We start from the raw sequence: 23,932 nt of genomic DNA on the forward strand, positions 1-23,932 counted from the left end.
CTATCGGAAGTTAAACGAGCTGATTACACAATATACCAGAAGCACCGGTGTTATCAATCAATGCTCGGGCACTTAGCAATCGCGAGAAAATACCACGCTTCGAGAGAGTTTAACATAAACGTGTAAAGGATAGGACCGATGGGTATTAGGGTTGTTGAAGGGTGTAGCAGACGAAGAAGAAAAGAAAAAGAAAAAAGAAGAAGAAGGAAGAAGAAGAGATGAAAGAGAAGAAGAAAAAGGAAAAAAGAAAAGGAAGAAGAAGAAGAAGAAGGAGGAGGAGGAGGAGGAGGAGGAGTACCAAATGGGAACGTGCATTAATCAAGTTCTGTACGCGGAAAGCTGAGGTTAACGGATCAAGTGTCTCGCTTATGTTAGTCTTTCGATAAAATTGCAAATAGCTTATCCTCTTCGAATATACCCGTTAACGACTTACCTATCTCTTTTTACATATCTCGATATTTATTCATTTCCAAGTTTGAATTTACGCTGAGTGACACTGCGTCGACGTAAATGCATCTATAACTTTGTCGTTTATTTAAATTATCACGTATACGCTTGATGATCATCAATTACTTTGCGTTCAACAGCTATTTATCCTAACATTGGATTATCTTACACAATTTTATTTAAATTCTAATTTGAATATAATCAATTATTTTGTAGGACAGTAATCTATCCGATTTGATTGACTATCCTTTTCTAAATGTTCTTCCCTTAAACGATAGGTTCTATTTTTGTCTATTATTTCTTGATATATACGAAATGTGATTCCTACGATTAAACTGCACGATTACATTTTGGTTACTAAAAAATATTGACAATGTACGTGGTTTTAATTATCGAATAAGTTGATCGCTCGCTCTTTTTTGATAGAAGTAATAGGATAAAATATATGTTTACGTTTAAAGATGTGTATATAAGTAAATACATAAGTAGAGGTATACGTATCGTTCGACATACGGACAATGCACTCGATCGAGGTACGTAAAAGGCGGCGCCATTCGATTCGCGGTGCAACTCGAATGCAATTGCAATCGTGTAGCGACGTCTCAATCCAGCCGCGGTGCATTCCAAGGATTTGTTTCCACTCAGATTACAACTACAGATATCGCCGTCGCGAGCGACCTATATTTCATGCCAGAAACGACCACCATCCGATGCATTTAATTCCCCAAGTTTCGTAATACTTTCCTAGAGTCCGCGAAAATCACGATTTCTCATTTTTCACGTTTCAAATATTGTAAAATATATATCTGAATAATTAATAACATATATATTATAATAGAAAATATAATCATGATATTGAACGAAAAATTTTAAATTTAAAAATATAATATATTGGAAATGTATTTAACGATTTACTTTTGTCATATAAATAAATGACAAACAAATTTTGAATACTTGTCATAATTAGAGACAAATATGGGGTTTACGTGTGAAGGTGTATATACTTATCGAAATAAACTAATGTTACTTTCCATGTTAAAAGTAACTACTAACACATACATATAGAAATCAGAGATATAACGAAGAACGCAAGAACGTTGCGTGTATCTGATCGTGGATCATCAACAACAGCAGCGCGTGGCCTATGACTTCGGCTAGTTACGACGGTGAAAGTCAAAGAAGAAAGTCTTAATACGTGACCTTTTTTATTATCCGTTTTTTCTTTCTTCCTATCCTATCTTCCACTTATCTAAAGAAAATTTATTATGCCACATATCTGGAAAGGAGAAGGGGTTAACAATATGAGTCAAATATCAAATAAAGAAAACTAAAACGCGTATATGATGTATGAAAACGTAACGTGTACAAAAATAAGAAAAAAGAAAAGAGAAATGTCTTACGATAGATTGCAAAAAATAAATTATAAAAATAAATGATAAAAATTGTTGGAAAAAAAGGGACGGTTGTGTATGAGAATCGGATTTTAAAGCTTAAAGGAATTAGTCGGTACAGGTCGTCGTAACGACGGGTCACGGCTCTGGCAAGCTGTATATAGGACAATGACGTCACCGTGGCTTAGCTAGGAAAGCAGAGTGTATAAAATGTATCCGGTGGGTGTGTCGCTCCCATACCCTTTGTGACTCCGACTGGCGCTAGGAGCGACGAGGCCGCTATTATAAACACCGCTGTTTAACCGGCGCGTAAACGGCCGCGCACGAAAGGGAAGGTAATCGTGCGGAGCACGACCGGATTCTATTTTGTCAAGACTATACCGCCGGAATGGCTACTAAATTGCTGAAACACCACTAATGGAGTATTAATAGCCATCGACGGTTACCATAGACGGTTACCATAGACTCTGGTTACCTTCAAACTAACATTTTTCATCATATCTGACACGTCAAATCAATATTCACTATTATTGATGTTTTTATTATTATTATTTGTTATTATATATTAGAAAGTTACTAATAGATACTCGAATTTCTACGATCGCTATTTAGGCTAACGGCACATTTCAAATATTCGCGTAATCTTTTTCCGATTTGTTTCCAATTATTTTGCTCGTTTTGTTTCTTTTTTTGCTTTTTTTCTCTTTTTCTGTGATTATTTTTATCATGATTATTATTCGAAATGGAATGAAAGGATTATTTAAATTTGACTTTATATTATATATGTGTATCCGTGATTACTTCTCTATCTAATGATCACGAGTCTAATTTCTTTTTTACCTTTTTTTTTTTCCTTTCTTGTTCTTTCGGTCCACGAGAATTATGGCAAACACGATCGAAGAAAGTTCGAACTCGAGACGACTCTACTCTATGTTAGATACCTAAAGTAAGTACTTAGAGAGAACTAATCGAAAATGAAGAGGACGCTCTTCCACTCCCATAATTGCACGCTTAATTTGCGTTACACGCCAAATCGCGTGACGCTCGGCTTGCGGATACATACAGTCGACCTTCTCCAATCACCTTTTTCACATTCACTTCCTTAACATATAACCAACATCATCATAATCTTCGTTAAATCTTTCTTAAGGGAAACCTACTATCGAAGTTTCGATCAAAACTTTTTATTTTTTTCCAACAAAATTTGATCATTACAAAACAAATTCGTGCATTTGTTTTTGCACGTGCTTTTTATTTATTACACAGTTCCGAATAAAATCGTTCGTTTTCTTTTAAAATGACCAAATTTAAATATTTTTCAATTAATTTTACCGACGATGCATCAAAGGTTCATTAAATTTTTTAATTTGTCGTTAAAAAAAAAAAAAACACGCGGCAAAATATACGAACGAAAGTTTCAATTTATCTTTGATAAGTGTCAATCATCTCATGCGAATTATTTCACTTGTAAATGCAAATTGATTTAATTTACCGTATATATAAGTAGGTACGATTGGTAATTATGGTAACTGTAATTATCAATTATCGAAACAACCCTCTCTTTAAATTACGATTTTCTCGAATAAGAAAATTACTTAAGTAAATAAATATAAAATCCAATAAAAGAAATTGATTAATAATAATCAATTATATCAATGAGATCGAGATTATACTCAAGTGGAACGACAAAACCCTCCCACAAATTTGTTTTTCTTTTTTTTTTTTTTTTATTTATTCTTCTTCTTTTTAATAATAATCTCGATAACTATTCGGAAATGGGGGACTACGTATGTGCGAGTAAGTATGTATTTTGCAATTAATAGGGGAAAGTTCAATAAAGAGTTGAGAAAATAATCGAGCACCAACGACGAATTATATGTGTATTCTCAATTGCATCTCTCTCTTTCTATCATTTATTGGTTTTTTTTTTCGTTATCTTTCTCTCTCCCTCTCTCTCTCTCTCTCTCTTTAAGACAAGTCGCGACGTAAAAGGTATGAAACGAATAAAAGAAATAACCTGGCCGATTTTAATAACAGTAATCGTAAGGTGGCAAGGCGTTTCACCATCCTCGAGCTCTCGGCATCAATTATCCACTTCTCGACTCATTCGCGTGAAAATTAGACGGGCCATAAATTTCATGGAATTATCGTCCATCTCGAGACTAGTACCGAGTTCGCACTCGTTTCGCGCTAAACGCATATCCTCCAATGAAACGTTTCCAGTTTATTCCTCCCTTCTCCGAGTGTTTATTTGCCACGAGCATCCTTAACACACACACACGCACACACTAACACGTGAGATTAAGAACGAAAATGAAAAAGAAAGAAAGAAAGAGAAAAAAAAACAAGAAAAATTAACCATGAGAATCGTGTGAATCGATTTAATGTCAGAGCAATTGATTTGAAATTTTATTCCACCCCTCCATCACCCCAGCCACCTTTTAACCAATCGTAAATCGTGTATACGCGATGAAAAATGATCACTTGTACTCATATCGACGTTACGAATATCTATGAGATTAATTGCTCGTTTTTTCATTTTTATTTATTTACTATTTTTCTATCTTTGAAAGTAATCAAAATTAGCGTAGAAAAAGTTTATAGATCAGAAATTCGTTGGATCAAATTTTACAAAAAAATAATTTAAGTTCTAATAAAACTTGGACGAAATAGATCGACGTGAGAGAAGTTTGATTTAATTTAAATCAAAAATTATTGATAACAAGATGGGGGGGGGGAAGGAGATGATAGAAGACAGAGGACAGTTTTAAACGCGATGATCGAACGTCACGGGCGAATGTGATCGATCCCGAGACCGACACTGTTTGGATAGAAAAAGAAAGAAAAATAGAAACAAGATAAAAGTATCTAGGAAGTGAAACGTGTCAGTGATTAATTCGATTCAAGTTCTAGTCGTCGCTATCACCGGGCGCAGTTTCGCAGGCTCCAACTCTCGTACACCTTGCGTGTTGTGTTGTGTTGTGTTGTGTTGTGTTGCGCGTTTGTGCTTGGAAAGCACAATCGCCTAAATTAATTACATCTCCGGATACGATCGGTTGTAACAAGCCCGTAATAAACTTTGATCGTGACAAACCACCTACATACGAGCGGCTCATTAATTTCGACGTCGACCCGACGTACTTCACGATAACTATCCTTTGGATTTGCCATAATGATTTAATAATAATAATAATAATAATAATAATAACAACAATAATAATAATAATAATAATAATAATAATAATAATAATAATATTAATAATGTTTATTCAATCGATAATAATATCATTACAATAACAATTACGATATTTAATTTCGTTATCTGCGATAGATCTCAATTTTAATCCAACGGGAAAATATCAAATCGCGCACGTTTGCCTTGTAAAGTTTTTTTTTTCTTCATTTTGTTTTATCTTCGCAACATTCGTCTAACGTTTCATTGGAAAAACTCTAATAAAACAAAAAGAGAGAGACGGATGATGATCGCGAGAGTGTGATGATGAAATAATAATGATTATTATACAACAATAAGAACGCAATCCGTAACTTTCTTACCCGCAATTGATAAATTTTCAATATAATTTTATGAAACACCCGAGAGTCACGAGTTACCAATTTCGAATAAATATGCTAAAATCGTCGAGTAAAAAATATTAGCAATAAAAAAAAATAAAGAAAGATAGAAAGATAGTAAAGAATGAACCACAGGGAAGAAAACTTTCACTCTAATACTCCGGTACTCGCGTCGTGCCACGTCGATACCTCGTGATCGACTCTCCTGTGTGTGTATAAAATAAAATCAAATCAAATCAAATAATATGTAAAATAAAATAAAATAAAACAGAAAAAAGGGGGAGGAAGAAAATAAGGAAGATTTTAAAAATTCTTCGAAGACGTTACGAACAAATCCATTGAGAAGCAACCAACGAACTACGAGAATGAAATCTTAAGCAGAATAAGAAAAGATCGTAGCTGGTATACACACACACACACACACACATATACACAGATACCCTGTTTCTTCCTCTTGCTTCGACTCCCCCTACCACTACATTTGTACCTCCTCTTCTTAGTTGTGTAGAAGCCGGACGGAAACGTCCCTCTCGGCGACTGGTGGGTGGAAATACTCGAGAAAGAGTCGGCATTCGTGCGGATCGACCACAGGAGCAACCACCTCTCGAGTGGTTCAAGCAGCAGACGTGTGCTCCTTGCTTGCCGTACACTCCCTTCACCTCCTCTTACCTTCACCCCCTACCCCTCAATCCCCACTTACATCCCGAACCCAACCGATCCATTCTACCTCACCTCACCTCTCGCTCCTCCTCCTCATCGTACACTTTCTTCAGCACATCACCTCTTTTTTCTTTTTTCTTTTCCTTTTCTTTCTTTCTTTTTTTTTTTTCGTTCACTTCTCAACATCCACGTAGTTTTATTCATTTCTAGCTGACTATGCTGCTTCCGACTGCTTGTGGTAGCCAACGATAGGGCAAATATTTGCTCGACTATACCCCTAACGTCTACGTAAAAAGAATTGTCGAGAAAGATGACCGTAACGTGGGTACTCCTGTCAGAGATAACTCGGGTTCGCTGTCCTTTATAAACTTAGGTTTACTACTACCACCACTGCTACTAATAGGAATTATCCTCGTTGTTTACTCAATCTATATCCATCCTTACTCTTTCTCCCGTCATACACACATTCAATCTATTTATCTATCTTCATCTCTCGTATAATTATCTATCGAATAAAATGGTGTAAGATTTATTTTTGCTTTTTTATTCTAAATTAACATCGTTTTATTTGATTCATTTCATTGTTAAAAGTTTCTTTAATGGATTTTTTTCCTTCTTTTTGTTTCATTAATACTTAGCAAGGAATAAAAGTATACATAGGCACCTGTTTTAGGAACAGCCTGTATTCGGATTTATAATTAAACCAGGCCACCACCCAAGCAAACAACATGTCCCAACCGAAGCTAACCGGCATGCAACTAAGAACAGAGATTATTAATCAACATCCTTGGGGTTCGAGAAACAGAGAAGGACAGGGACAGAGATAGAGAGACTCGGAAAGCTCCTCGTGCAAAAGGAACCCATGATAAATCGCACAACGCGTGTTCCCTCAACTGTCTCTACAGTCGTACGACGAAAAGGGAGAATTGTAACGTCTGTCGATGGGCACACTGTTCAATACTCTTCCTAAAAACACTTATCGAATCGACATTCTACAATCGTCTATCGATTTAACTTACAATTCCGAACATTAATCTACGGGCAAATGTTCGTCTATTTATCAAATCTAAACAAAATAAATATTTACAGGTTTTCATTTGCAAATAACACGCGCAAATCTAAAATAATATTAATTAAAAATTTATTATTTTTTTTTCTCATTTTTATTTCTAAAATTAAAAGTTTATCTACATTTAGTCGATAATTAAAATCGCGAATCTAACGAAATGTACGAGTATACAAGTATAGAATCTATTTAAACTTACTAGTAGTCAACAGTACACTATGTAGAAGTTTAGAAGAATGTTACTAACATTTATTGGGCCTTTAATCGGAGTTATTAATCGACTAAGTCTTTCCGCTTCTAAGGTACAAGTCCTTCTACGTGGATACACATACACATTCGTATATATAAATATATATACGCGCATGTACAGAATGATAATAAATTGCGGCGCAAACTCGCCTGTCAAAAGAAAGAATAGCAACGTCATTACCTGTTCAAACGTAATACACACGGTCGATCGTTAATGAGTCTCTCTCTCTCTCTCTCTCCCTCTTTCTTTCTTTATTTCTCCTTCTGTTTTTCTACACGCCAAACTACACGTGCAAAATTTATTGACCGTGAGATTATCGTCGCGAAACGAGACGTTTCGCTCGATGAATCTCGTTGAACGCCTTCTCGAAGGCGGATCGAACCGAAGATATTACAGAAGCGGAAACGAAATCCCACGGAGATGAGAAAAAAGACGAAAAAAAAATAGTTACATCGTTCCTATACGATTTGGAAAAAATGTTTCTCTAAATTGATAAAATGGAATTAAAGAAGGGAAAGAAAAAAAAAAAGAAAAAGAAGGAAGAACTAGGAAGAATAAATTTTAACAGTTGATCGGGTTTGGTTAACATCGGGAATGTTCTTCCAGATCCAAGAGTCTCGAGATCGTCGATATGAAAGTCACAATTAATAAATTAAAATATCAGATCGTACGGACGAAATGATGCCACGAATCGCGAATCGGATTACCGAATCTTAATTGGGGTCTAGAAATTATTGTATATCCGAATACTTTTATGCGTGAATAAATTTTTAAAGGACCCAGACTTAAGCACCCATCCGGATCGCAACCCGATCCTATCCGACACTACCCGAGCCTCTTTGGATTCCCATAATTTCGAGTCCACGCACACTTCTAATGTGTTCCCTTCGTGCACGTTAATACCAATGTCCAAGATATCCACATCCACGCCAATGGGAATCGCAATCTACCCATGTATACGCACTATTCTTCGCAAAAGGCACCGGCCTGGTAACTCAACACCCACCCAACCCCCCTCAATGCCCTTTCTTTCTCCTAAACAACGTCTCCAAATGACAGAACTCGCTTACTGTTCTGTCGGCTTGTGCTATACGCACAATACACTACACCAAGCCATCTCTTAAAAGAGTCTTTATCACTCTAATCTACCGGCCGTGCGCCAGCTAGTTACTCACACCAACGAATCTTTCTATTCCTATACGTCTACAAATGATACGAACGCGCGTACCAACTACCACCATTAGATTTCCCTTACACATCGAGTTTACCTTTATTAAACGTCCCGTTACTATAACTTGCTTCCGTCTATTCTCATTGCCTGTTACGCGAAATCTTCGGGATATCCTTTGTACAAATTTATTTCGATTTTCGATAACCCTCGATTGGGTTATTAAAATACTTTTGGAATTATCAATCTTCTCAAATTATTTTTAGGATTTAATTGGGACTTAAAACTTCTCGAGCATATAAGAAAATCATTAGATTTCTAAAAGGATTAATCTCAACGATCTCGAATACTCAATGATTAACTTAATAGCTTATTCAAAATTTGAAACGTATGGAAATCTTGATTGGTATGTAAGGAAGAAATAAAGAAAAGAAAAGAAATGATTGTTGTTATATCCAAAGAGGTCCGCGTCCGGTTTATAACAACGTCGAAAGCTAAGAACTAACGAAGAGAGCAAGCGGTTTCTCTCGAAGCGAGGAAACACGGGTGACCTTTAATTGCAATGGTCGATCCCCGTTGGTGACCTCGGAGTGCACCAACGGTCGCCAAGTTTCGCGAGAAGATGAAGGAAACCCTTTTACTTCATCGGAATAACAACGACGGGGGGTTTATCCTCTCTCTCCTCTTCGGTTGAGACCTCCTTGCATCCTGTTTGCGTCGTCGTTGCTTTTAGGATTCGATTGAGCCGTCCAAGTAGACATCCAGACACACCAGGATATCTGAACGGCTTTTAATGAAGAGAGACATCCAGTGCCGTCTTGGCTGACGGAGTACAAGCGTTACTAACACTGATCTCTCTCTCTCTCTCTTTCTTACTCTTTCTTTCTATCTTTCACTTTTTCTTTCTCCCTCTAAAACCCTTCTCATCTTCATCTTCTTCTTCTTCCTCACCCACCTTCTCATTTTCGTTCTCCTCTTTCATACACTTTCTCAATCCCTTTCGCTGTTCATCGGACTCTTAACGTAAAAGAAACCGCTGAGGTGCGATCAACCTGCCAGGTAGATACTTTCTACTGGTCACGAGTTGTCCTTCTGAGAGAGAAAAAAAATATCATATATATAATCATTAAAAATGTTAATTCGCGTGTGTTCGTAATTTTCCAAGAACTGTTCTACGCAATCTTTGGATAAGATTTCGTCTAATTGTTCTATTAAATCTTTAAGAGTATCTAAAAAAAAAATGATACTTTAAATTGATCTCTCGGCCTAACTTTAAAACGTCAGTCGAAGTTAAACGAACTTTGAAAATCGGAAATAGGTACGATCAACTCGGAGAGTTGGTGTTCCAAGTTCGCGGCAACCCTTTGTCACGAAGATAAATGTACCGTCCCACTTTCATCCGAGTTGGTTATCCCAAGACGAGACACGATATACGCTGCGCAACACTACTCTCTTCTTCTTCTTTCTCCTTCTCCATCTGGAGGACTTCAATCATAAGTCGGCGAAACCGACCCCATAAATTTGTCAGTGCGCGAAAGAGACGGTGGGTTCTTGGTAGAGTTACGGGGAGTGTACAGAACCCAAGCACGATCCGAGTGCACGTTTCCGAGTGCGAGGATAGGTTGAAAGACGATGACTGAGTAAGAAAGAGAAAGAAGAATAAGAGGACAACAACAATAACAACAACAACAACAACATAGAAAATGTCATCCTCGTGGCGGAAGAGGAACATCCATGTGTATTCGAAGCGTTGAGTACAACTTCTAAGCGTGGGATGTGGGTCGCAAGAGACTTCTTTACCTTCGATCGAGGAGTCTAAAAAAGGAGGTGCAGGACACTCCTAACTCTAATGACCATTTATTATCTAAGAAGAACAAACTATACACCCGTTTCGGACGAACCCTGATATTAACTTAGAGGATACTGTTGACGATCTTAGAATCCCAGTGGCCGATCACGTTCCTCAACTAACTATATTACATGTTTTTAACAATAAAAATTACCGAAGAAGAACCGAACGTTCATTTTTATTCTCTTGAGATTAGAGATCTATCTAAAAGGATTTTGTATATTTGTATGTGTATTAGGTAACACGATTCGATCGTTAAAGTTCATCCAAGCTTGCTACGAAATTGGGTTACTTCCGTTGGGCATGTTTAATAGTTTCGAGAAATATCACGCGAACCACCGTCTTAAATTCGAACCCAACGTTTACTATATCGTTCATTCTATTTTCAATTATCCGTGTATCAATTACGATAAAGTAATAATATTGTCAAACTGATTGAAGTATTTTATTTTGCAAGTAAAAAAAGGAAATAATTATGAAGTAAATTAGAGGAGGAAGTAATTGATTTAGAAAATTTGTCAAGCGAATCTTTCAAGGTCGGTAATAGTCGATTGGAGACGCCATTCGACATACTTTAGTCGTTCCATGGTATTGTCGTTTAAATGATAGATAGTCCGATCAGTTGTAGAAGGAAGGTCCACGTCCGGATAAAACGAACGAACGATCGACAGATGTAACCGTTGCCTCGACCTCGGTGATGACGTGAGCCATTAATTACCGGAAACGTGACCTGGCGAACAGTGACACGCGTTTAAATATATACACATGCATGTGCATTCGGTGCAACAAGAAAAGAGATATCGCGGTATCACGAATATCACGAAAGATCCATGAAACGTCAAAGTAAAGAAGACCTCGTGAAAAGCTGTCATGAAGAAATCGTCATGAGAGTTATTCGTGAGAAGAAATACTGAAACTCACCTAAACGTCTAATCACTTTCTCTTAACTTGATGTGTTTACCCAAGCTAAATCATTCCCATTCGACGTACGGAACCTCGAAGTAATAATCCTTTAGATACATAAATTATATAATGGACAATTATTAATCTATAAAAAAAAAGGATATGTAAAAGTTTCCTTTAATGGGTTTAAATGTTTCTAGATCTAAAAATTGTGTTTGCTTAGATTAACAATCTTTTGCTACTTCAAATTTTCTAACATAAGTGTTAATATTTGTACTGGGTAAATAGAAATTTCTTAAGTTAATCAAACATTTCTAATAGGAACTAAAATCACTGAAAAAGCTAATAGTATCCAGTTAATTTCTACTATTTTAAATTAACAAATACAATTATTAATATTATGATCAATAGAAAATAAATCAATACCATAAACAATATTTTATCTATTTCAATCTATCTTATTACCAATGAATATTATCAACGGTAATATAAAATAAAAAATAAAGAAAAATTATAACGAGATATACCTGGTTAAAATGAATTCATATGCATATTCGACGAGTTGTCCAAGGTGTTTATTAGATATTTGCGAATAAACGGGGACACTTTAAAATAGGAAAGAAATACGAAACCCCCGATGCTCTCGCTTTTCTAGTCAAACGTTTATTAGATGACGATACTGGAAGAAGAAGCAACGAGGAGCTCGTACGAAAGGCGAAGTAAAACGTATATTTAACGGTAGTCAGGTACCGTACCGAGGATTGTAATCTTATACGTTTAAAGTGCCGGGTATCGGGTGTTGCTATTTCACAGCCAGTAATATTAATGACGAGCGAGCACGGTTTTCGAACGATTCTCGATACTCAACTGAGGAGACGCTGCTGTTGCTGCTCGTGGAAAGGTCTTTTTTCGAACAGATACGAGGAAGTAAATCTTTCGCGTTACCAGTTTGAGAGTTAACGCTATCTCGTGTTATGTATGAAACAGGGAAAATAGTCGTGATACTTGGCGACATAGAAAACGTTCATAGATATAAACTCGGAAGAATTATTTTATAATATAATTTACCACGCTTGATTTTTCATTCAAATATTTTCTCTCCTGTGCTAACGCAATTTTACGAAAATTAGATTTCATTTTTAATCTTGAAATATTCTACTTAATTCTGTGATATTAATAAGAAATTAGATACTGAACTATAACGAAAGTGTTATAAAAGATAGAGAGATAGGTAAAGTAAAAAATGTTATTTACAAAATTTCTCAATCATATTTTTCTAAATATTTTTAACTTATCAAATGAATTGAAAACAATTTTCCAGATTATCCAGGCACACAAACGATATAATTATGAGTACGTATTACGTGTTACCCTAATCTACGTTTAGGATAAATTGGACACACTTTATATAGAAAATTTCAATATATACTATATAACTAATACCGATATCGGAAGTCACGCGGAATAATCCTTGCTGTCTCCTTCGAAGGAATCGATCGGGCGAATCGCATTTAAACGCCACGCTTCGATGAAGAATCCTTTCTTCGATATTCAACGCCTCGAATACTTGTTACACGTAAGTATCTCGTTCAATTGTTCGACATGCAAACGTTATCTCCTTAACCCATAATAAATAAGTTTGATGCTAATAACGATCCTAAGAGAGAGAGAGAGAGAGAGAGAGGGAAAGTCACTTTGTTTTTATTTTTCTATTAACTTTCGCTCTTCTTTTTCTTGAACACGTACGAGATATTTCATTTACTTTTTAATAATAAATAATTCACATAAGATCTAATATAAAAGTTGACGAATATTTAAAAAAAAAACTGTACAAAATTTGACATTAATAATTGTTAAACAAAATTATAATCAACCTTTTACAGCATTGTCACGAATCTCAAAATGAATCGCGTGCAAACGCGTTCGAATCTAATATTTCGCGTATAGTAAGTAAGTTAGTAAGTAAGTAAGTAAGTTAGTATCGAAGTATGAGTCAAAGCCGGAAGAGTTCGCGTATTGCTGCAACAAAAGAAGATTTCCCACCTCCGACAAAATCGCCTCCGCGATTTAGTGGGTCGTCGTGAGGCTTGAGGATTGTGCATTGCACAAAAAAAAAAGGGCGTTTGCACACGGCATTGTGCATTTGCGTAATAACGATCGTTAAAACGTACGTACGTACATATGTGAGTACTTACATAGTTATGTATACTAAGTACGATCGAGAATCACGAAGGATAACGATGCCAATAACGATGCGATGCAACAACCAATGTTGTGAGAGTTCAACGCAAGACTATGTACATCCTACATTAAACAGTAAAATATTAAGCAATCGATGTATAACCCGACGTGTCTTAGAAAATAATGATGACGTACTGCTACGCGTATGAATATTTTTTTTTTTCATTTTAACTTTCCCGTTCCTATGTGATTTTCTATTTATCCACGTTGATAGATAAGTGTCGGCGGAAAACACATTAACATAGTTGTTAATATCTGTAAACACGTGCATATTGATTGATATCAACTTACTACTTGTGTTTAAATACGATACGATAAATAACATATTTAAATTATTTTAAGATTCTTTTTGTACAATCTAACTATGATTATTACTTTGAGAGTATACATTTATCTAATTGCTTTACGTTTGATTTTCGTTTATTTAATATTGTAAATATAACACGTCATCGTTTCTTTATCCGTTTAAGTATTTTTAATCAATAGTTTTCAAGACAAACGCAACAACAAAAATCTAATAAACGTAACGGTGTACAATTTTAAAGGGACACTCACTGTACATAACAGAATGTTTATAAGATAGTGAGAGTAGTTGACCAGTGGTCTCTCGATTGCGGTGGCGGCGGTGTAAAACCATCATTACCGCCAATTACAATAAATCCCGGACCGTATTCCTCTTATCTTTTTCCGCGCGTACGCTCAAGGTGCGGCTTAATCTATAATCCGAAGCGAAGGTAACGGAGCGTGGTTCCCCCACATGTGTGTGTGTGTGTGTATGTATATGTGTTGTTTTAAAAGACACTAATACACGCGTGAAAAAGTATCCTGAGAGAAAGACAGAAAGAGAAAGAAAATTAGAAACAGTGAGAAGAAGAAATTTATATAAAAGAGAGAGAGAGAGAGAGAGAGAGAGAAAAAACAGAGCTTATATGTATGTGTATGTGTTTGTGATTTAAGAAAGAGGAAGAGACAGTAAGAAAGAGAAAATAAATATGTGTGTGTGTGTGTAAAAGAGACAGTAGGAGAGAAAAGAAAATGAAAGAGAGTAGGCATGGTCAGTCAGCACAACAGTTACAGAGAGTAATCATTTTCCATAGGTAGACTTTCACGACTGATGATCGGGTAGCGTTTCAACAACGATCGGCACCAAGTCTAGTGGTAAAAGATTAACAGGATGAGAGGGCATGCGTAGACATAGTGCGTATAGAACATTCTTCTGATCCTCTTGAAAGCACGTCTTCCTAATACCCAGCCTTCTAAGTACGTTCAATCCAGAGTAAAAGTTTGAATTAACTTTACTACTCCCCTACGTTCATTTCGTTTCCCTTCTCTCGTCTAATACTTCTTTACACATTACCAAGTACCGTAGTTAATGTATTTTGATCTGTATGTGTATGTGTATATGTATCTATCTACTTATCGTTTAACGAAATTTCCCGCGGCAACTAGTCGTGTAAAGACAAGTGGAATGAACGCACCCTCTCTCTCTCTCTCTCTCTCTCTTTTTCTTTCTCTTTCTCTTTCTCTACCTCTTTCCTCTTTCTTCTCAACTTCCGCGTTTTCACGCGCTCTCGAACGTTATCCATCAAAGCGCATGCAAACGTTGTACTTTAATGCGCTCGTTTAACATCGCTTCACGAGCTGGTACCTTCCAAGATAAAAGCTTTCAGATTATAAGAACAAACGTATAAATTTAGATACCGATACTATGTCCTTTCACTATGATATTTACTCATATTATCTTACCACGAGTTAATAAATACTATGAGACACTAAACAAATCTGATCACTGTTACCAATGCATTAGACAATTCTTTCCGTATAATATTAATTCCTGAATAAATAAATAAATGAATTTAATTATTAATACTTATCGCATCGATGAGTGACACACACTAGTGATTTTTATTACTCTACTATAGTTAAAGTTTATAAATGTATTACGTTCTAATGAGAACGTAAACGTTTTAAGACGCGAAACAAATCTATACGTTATCGTAGTTGCCAATACACGCCACGACGATTAACTATCATAAGAGATAGATACACATTTACACACAATGATTCTTTCCTACTCAAACTTACTTTGTATGCATACGTATATATGTATCTATGTATGCATTTACATACACAAACCATGGACCAGATAGATCACGTCTGATATAATTAATGAGCACCAGTCGCAATTCCCATACACACCTCCGGCATCGTGGGTCCGCCCTAACAAGTACCTCCGAAGAACTTGCTCTAACCTAAACGAACTCGCCAACGATCAAACACTGTTTATTCTCCTCTTCTTCGTGAAGGTATGTATATATGTATATCTAGGTGAACGAGGCCACGATTTTATTATTCGTCAGATATTCAATATCCTTACGTTTACGTGAATTCATTTCTATTTGGGATACGCGATATGATTTATAACAAACAACAAAATAATATAATTAAAAAAACGTTTACCGATCAATTGTATTTATTACGTTCGAACCTATCGGGATAAAGAAAAAATCGTGAAGCCATTTTTTTTTCTGTTCAACGCATCTTTTATAAGACAAGATTCGATCGATAAAAAAGAGACAAATTCACGGCGATTTCGGACGCGTTTACGCCCACGTTCTCGATCGACACGAAACATCGACGATCCGAAAAATAAGAAGAAGAAAAAACAGTTGGATTTCGTACGTACTTAAAACACCGTACCTCTGTTAAGCTCTAAATTAACCGATAACGATATACTCTTTTATCTTCTCCTTTCGTTAGGACGTGTACGTTTTCTCAACAAGTAAAACACTCTCCCACGGACTCTTGTCATGGAACTTTCCAGACGATTTCGTACAAAGGAAATCTTTACAAATAATTCCAAATGTGGAATACGAAAAAAAGACACCTACCGCTGGGAGAGGTAAAATCAAAGGAATTTCAGGATCATTCGATGTTTCTTTCTCCTCCTCCTCTTCTTCTTCTTCTTCTTCTTGTTTTCGCTCAAAATGAATTTTCTCATCATTCCGTTGCACACTCGAATCTACGTTAAATTCGTTCACACATTCCGACACTTCCGCGATAAGAGTATCGCTCGAATTACACTTGTCCAAATTCGTATTCTCTTTAGATAAATTAACGATAGTCACTGTATCGATCACCTCTTCGTATTCCTTTCTACAAGTTTGTCGTTCATCCGATTCACATTGTTTAGTAGAGACATCAATCCCGTTGTTTTCGCTAACGGATATTCTATTTTCACATTCAGGATTAACACTCGACTCTTCTTCCGATGTTTTCGCGAGGACATCCACGGTAATTTCGTTGGAAGTGGTCTCCTCGGGATCATTTTGTTGTTGATTGAGTCTATCCTCGGAAAGTTCGGTATACTTTTCGAAATAATCGTCGTTTTCCTCGCGACGAGTCAACGGGGATTGATTATCATCGAAATACCAAGACGTACAATTCTCTTGACGTTTTTTTTCGTTAACGCTTTCGTCACCTTTAGAAAGAGCACCCTTACATTTGCGAAGGTAACTCTTAACTCTCTTCGTTTTACTCTTCCTAGTCTCTTGACTGCGCGGCAAATGAATATCCGTGTTATCCGTAGTATCCAAAGGAATGGATTCTTGAGTTTTGTAAGAGACTTTGTCTAACTCATGAGGAACCTTTGATTTATCATCGATGATATCATCTAAGGAAGCCGTCGACGTTTCTTGTTGATCATTCGGTAGCGTCCAGATTTCTTCTTTTTCGGGTAACCGACGATCAGCCGGTATCACCTGAAAACAAACGAATATTATATTAGGCTTATTCTACTTAAAAATAATCTTCTAAATATATTGATTTATACTACTACTGTTATATCGCGCGCTTACATGAATATGAAACTAAAGTTTGAACCTAAACTATCGAAGAAAACGGAACAAAGAAAATGACGAACAAACAACGAGGTCGGATCCTCTTGCGTGACCTTATGCAACGACCATTTCTCTCAGCACGTTTTACGCGGAGGCGTGGCATACAACTGTATCAGCAAGAATAGTGTCCAGCAAGATCCACTGGCGCATAAAACAAAAGGGCTTATAGTAAATATTGGCGACTAAGGTAGGCAATACCTAAGGCGCCAGAGCTAATGTCAACCAACCACGAGTAAAAAGCATAACGATGATATTTTACAACGCGATTTAACAGCCCAGTTTCGAGTCCCATAGGATCGTAAGCTTACCGTGGAATACAACTTCCATCTAGTAATATCAAGGATATTTCATAATCCTCTTCATAGACTTCCTGTTTCTCTTGTCATTCTTAAACAACGTACGTCACATTTCTCGATGAATAATAGACAATGAACGTCTCTATGTTTACTTGCTCAATATATCGTTAAATAAATTGTCATTCTATACGAATAATTCTTTTCTCTATACGCAATATAAATTCACATAGTCTCATATTTTATCTCGATCTAATATATCCACCATCGATAACTAATAATAGTTAAACGTACTACAGACGATCGCGTTAATTGTTAAGAAGAAAAAAAAATGTATAAAGAATAACGAGCATCTTCGGATAATTATTGGCAGAGGTAAGATAGGTTTTACGTTCCCCGACTAACCATCCTATCTTTTTCCTATTCTTCGTAGTAGTGTATTAACTCTTATCTGAAACAACATCGGTTAAGAAGACAGAGATATGCAGCGTATGTGGTAATGTGGCCCCTGTGCACGGAAATAGAAAAGGAGTAGCCAGTTTCTTCCTCAATAAGTCGCCAAGTCGACTACAGAAACGAGAATAAGAGAAAGAGAGATACTCTTGTGTGAATTTTTTTTTTTTTCTAAGAGACCACGAGAGAGCACCAGGGAAGATAGACAGCCGAGCGGAGTCGAGGTTTTATCGATCGAGAGATGGTACTGGAAGCAACTAGATGGTATCTGCGATCTGTGCGAGATAACAAGATGAGGCGTGGGACCGAGTCGAGGCTAATCTTTCGACTTGAGCAGCAGTTCGTTCATTCAAAGCGCGTGTCTCCTCACTCGATTTGCCTCCTCTTAAACCATCAAGAGGGAAAGTTTCTAACTAAGCCCATCTCTCCCTCCTACGAACGTTTCTCTATTCATTTATCCCCTTCCCCATAACCCCCCACCTTCTCCCCTTCCCCCCTCTCCCACTCTCATTTTTATTCTTCGTATTTCTATCTCTCTCGCGTTTCTCTGTCTTCTAATCTATTTTTTTTACTTTTCTTAATCTATTTCTTTTTATCAATTTCTCTATTTCGTTTCCTTCTGATTTCTCTCTCTCTCTCTCTCACTCACTCTCTCTCTATTTTTCTTTTTTATTATTATTCTTTTTTTTGGATTTCTTTCCAAGCTCTGCTATCTCTACTCTTCGTGCAGCAAAGAGACTACTCGTCAAGACCGGAAAAATGAGTAAAAGAAAATGAAACTGCACTGGATGTTTATTGTGAGAAGAAAACGCGAACGGGAAGCACCGTCTCGATCGTAAATCCACCTTTCTCTCCAACCAGAACGGAGAATTCATTCTCCCAACTCGCGATTATTACTCGTTTATTAATAATCGAGAATGCAATTATACTTATTTAAGAATTATAGGTACATTTCAACTTAGCAATATGGTATATGGTATATACTTGAGATCCGTTTATCTCAAATAAAACGACTTTAAACGAGGATTTAATTTCTAATTAAATTTATTTTATATCGAGAAATATATAATGAATCATATTATTTCTTTCTCGTTACTGTCTGGAGGAAACATTTGTTGCGTTTTTTTTCTTTTTCTTTTTCTTTTCTTATTATGATTTTCATTAAATTAGAAGAAAAAAAAAAAAGAGAAACAAAAGAATATAACACGAGATACAAGAATAAATAATTAATTTCGAACAAAGATATAGATATATTTTATAAGAGATCAATCAGCATTATAAAAATCATCTAACGACAAAAAAAAAATATATAAATCAAGCATGAATTATTGTTTATAAATTTTCTAATGCACCGTACCAATCACGAATTGGTTTCTTGTCAATGGGATCGCAAAAAAATCTGAAACACGCTCCTCCAGGTGCAACAAGTTATGCACGCGATCGGCATATAGAGAAACGTAGGATTAATGATCAATAAGAAAAAGGACGGTAGAGCACATTTAGAATTAATTTACTTACGAGGAAGCATGCATTCCTAAAAGTCAAACGAGATTCTATCTCTCGAGTTCTCTCTAAAGGTACGACACTGAACTACCAAGACAGAAAGGGCTCGATTAATCGATATATATGTATGTATATATGTATCTACACACCCATATTCTAACTAACAACGTTCCCCGACGATATCGCTACCACTAGCAACGACGATGTTAATTAGTCTTAGGATAATTTATACCTAGCTTTCTCTATCTTTTTCTGATCCCCATTTCTATCTCTCCCTCTCTTCCTGTCTTCGTTTATTTCTTATTTTCTCACTTCTTCTTTAAATTCTTCTACAACTTTGTTTTTTTTTTCTTTCTATTTTTATTTCTACTTCTATCACTTACTCCCTTTTATATTCTTCATTTTTTTTTTACTTTTATTTCTTAATCTCTCTCTTTCTCTCTCTTATAGTCCCACCCTTTTTTCTTCCAACACTCCCTTTTTCTATCCACTTTATACTTAATCTCTTTCGTTTTTATACCATCTCATTCTTTCCTTTCTTTCTTACGTAAGTATTGCCTTTTTCTATTACTGAAAGAAACGTCAAAGTTAGAAAAAGAGGAAATAATCGAATGGATCACGCAAATCCATGAGAAACCGTCTCGCTCGAGAGCGTTTTCGATTAAATATTAAAAATCAGGTATACACGATACTCGTGTTAGTAAAAGTGTCATCCGACGAGCAAACGGTATCCTACCGATAACAAGCATTTCTTTAAACTACGACACGTTTTCTTCTCCCTATACATGTGAAAGCGGAAATGCACTTTACGACAAATTGCAATACCACGTTCGAGTTCCAACTGAGATAAACAAATTGGTTTGGAGCTATTAAGTATGTGAATTAAGTGTAAACATAATTTGAATTTAATTCGAATGATAGATGAAAGAAATATAGAAGATTAGAAAACTTGTTATACTAATGAATTATTTATAATAATTACGATTTACATTTTTCTATCTGTCAATGAACATTAATTTATTATTATGAGAACGTATTTCACAAAAAAATACAAATAAATGTATATTATTTGTTTAAAAAACACAACACGTACAACAACAAAAATATGTCTCAATTGATTTAATTGCATTGAAATAATAATCATTCGATTTTTATAACGAAATCGTTGAATATAATCGTAGGGGTGGGGGTGGGGGGGGTTGTTTCATAAGAAGAAGAATAACGATTTTCGATGGGAATGATTTTATGTTGCCGAATATACTTATAGGATCAAAGTAACATCTCCGTGTCGATTCTCGGACAACTCGAGCATGAAGGATCGTGAAACTCGAGCCTAAATTTCACCAAAGTCGATCACCGGCGAATCCATTCGTTGAGGAAATAAGGTCATTCCGATGTAATCGCGGCCGGATAAAGCCAGTGTAGAATTGCCGATATATAGATACTGATCCCATGTACCAAATACAAGCAGACACGTATAAAGGTACCGTTCAGATTGCCCGTCCAAGAAGAAGAAGAAGAAGAAGAAGAAGAAGGAAGAGGAAGGAGGAGGAGGAGGTGGAGGAGGAGAGAAGAATAAGAGAAAAATTTCACTGAAGAAAAGTAATCTTAAGAAAGGGACCTCCAAGGAAGTTGGAAAGAGTTTGATCGATACGATCTCGATTAATAACTCGATTGAGCCGAAAAAGAAGAAAAAAAAAAGAAAACGAAACGAACCCCAAAAACAAACCAAAACTCGATAATGATACTAAAGATAAATCGTTCCGACCGATTTAGAAGACAGCAACATCATATGAGGAACATATTCGAGATACTATAGATATTTCTATTGGATGATAGAAACAAAAAGAGAGATACGTAAAGTATGTAACGAAGTTAGATAAAAAGTGATAAAAGACATCTCGACGATTATCTCGTTCGCGAGGCTTTCATACGTTCGCTTATACTATTTGTTTGCTTCTCAATGATTTTTTTTCCTCGAGTTAATATAATTCCGTTCATTATTACGTCGTGACTCTTGGACAATCGTTTTTTGTTGATTGGAAGAAATGTTTTAAAGAGAAAAAAAAGAAATAAAAATGATATTACAAATATAGTTGCTTGTCTGGCTAACCTGCCTATCATAATCCAGTTTGACGTGAAGGTAATGAGGAAAAAATTGTTCTTAACTGTTTTACCGATCCGCATAGATGTAAATGTCTATGTAAATGTATAAAACGAAAGCGGAAGTCGCGCCTAGGTGTAACTGGATAAAAGGAGTTTAGTTGCGCAAGCGAGTTACGCTAGGTTAGTGAAACGCACGGCCCAAGGGCAAGGCGAGGTTTCTCAAAGTAACGGTACTCAAGGGGGATACCTAAGAGAGAAAGGGCTTTAGAAAAGAATAGGGGAATCCTTAACGTTTCCTCCATATCCTACGTGATATACAACGAAAGGGTAGGACCCTGATAAAGGAAGGGCTGCTTTCCGTGAGAGAACGCATTCATCGATTTTCAACCCTACCATATTTTTCTTTCCTCCCGCAAACGTGATTACTGAGTATATATCAAGTGTTAGTGTTAGATCCGTACTGCTGCGATATTTGATTACAGTAATTACGGGGATATGTTGGATTTTATTATCTTTTAGAATTGTATTGGGGTCGTAGCGTGGATTACTTCGAATTGGAAATTTTTGTTTATTTTAGAATTTAGTTTTACTATATTTTATCATACTAAATAATATTGAAAATAATGATATTTATTCGGATATAAAATGTTAAAAATATTTTCACAATTTACACGTTAATTCAACAACAAAGTTCTAATTCATAATACTATAACTGCAACTAAATTATTTGATTCCATAAACAGTTATAAATTTAGAATAAAATTCATTTGAACTTGTTCTATAATAATAGAAAATATGATCGACATAATATTGTATAGAAATCGAATGATAAAATCTAAGGACGTTCGTCTTCAGTAACTCTAACGATTCGTGTTAGGCATTTTCAAAAGGAGCACATCTGATAGGATGAAAATAGCTAAGCGTAGACGCGATTATCGATTTCGAACTGCATCGGCCCCTGTTTGAACCCTCCCTGAGCACCGGGCAATGCACGTTTCTGTTGGCCTAGTTTAAGTTCATACCGAAGCAAACGCCGTATTCGGTATATGTAACTACGACTTGTGTTGTACCTTAGTACACGACAGGGCGAGCACGATTCCAGGGTTATATATACTTGTATATGTGTGTGTATGTTTGTGTGTGTAGAAAATGCATCATTTACAAAGAGATATATAACTAACTCGATTAAGAACTACCAACAAAATATACCACCCCAAATAACTACTTTATACTCGAATTATGTTGAAAATATATTATTTTCAGACATATATATTTCAACAACGTTAACTATATTAAATGAAATTCTTTATACTTGGTTTCGAGTTCTCACGTAGATAAACCACTCGAGATAATGTTATGTACGTTTTGTAGGTGATTAAGAAGTCCAACGGGAAAAAAAATCCTTAAGCTACATCGTCAACGGTATTAGATTTCTTAAGATACATATTAAAGCACCCTACTGTCTTAAGTACACAGTTTCGAGTTCCACGGCACGATCGTTTTAATGTACCACGCTTGGTTATGAATACTCAAATATCTGTGCATTCTTCCGTTATAACAAAAAAAAAGAAAAAAGAAAAAAGAAAAGAAGAGAAAAATCAATTACCTAAATAAATATTTAAAATTTAAATTAAATTATATTCTTATAACATCACGATTGTGGATACCACCCTTAAATCTCAACGCGTATATATACACACACACATTCAAACATTCAATAAACCTGATTTAATTCAACGACAAATTATGTCTGCATTCAAAAAAAAAGAAAATATATTCCAATTCGATGTACTTTGATAGAAAAAGCAATAACCAAGGATTTATTCTTGGCTTCCTCCTAATCAACGACAAGACCGAAACGCTTCCCTGATTCCAAACCGGAATCACCGCTACTGTCGTTGTCGTTCCCTCCCTCCCTCCCCCTCATCCACCTTCTCCACCTTCTCTTCTTCTTCTTCTTCCTCCTCCTCCTCCTCCTCCTTCTCCACCTTTTACACGGTTAACAACAAGGCAGCGTGAGAACGATGCATATGTCTAGGGTCCTAAAACGCATCCTCTCACCCTTCTACATTTCCACGAGATCGATTTATTGCCATTCGGATAGACAGCTTTTCCACGAAACGTTGTAAC

General features: G+C 35.9%; 1 protein-coding gene across 2 annotated transcripts in view; it reads right to left on the minus strand.

Annotated features, from left to right (window-relative positions):
• The window catches only part of LOC122522807, a 224,813-nt gene that overhangs the window by 183,915 nt on the left and 16,966 nt on the right, over positions 1–23,932 (minus strand). For both annotated transcript variants that reach the window (XM_043644076.1, XM_043644077.1), the window contains exon 2: positions 16,440–17,309. In XM_043644076.1, coding sequence (XP_043500011.1) covers positions 16,440–17,309 — 870 coding nt within the window. The remainder of the gene's footprint in view (positions 1–16,439; positions 17,310–23,932) is intronic.

The sequence above is a fragment of the Polistes fuscatus genome, unplaced genomic scaffold (genome assembly GCF_010416935.1).
Source record: "Polistes fuscatus isolate 324 unplaced genomic scaffold, CU_Pfus_HIC Scaffold6, whole genome shotgun sequence".
Taxonomy (NCBI): Eukaryota; Metazoa; Arthropoda; class Insecta; order Hymenoptera; family Vespidae; genus Polistes; species Polistes fuscatus.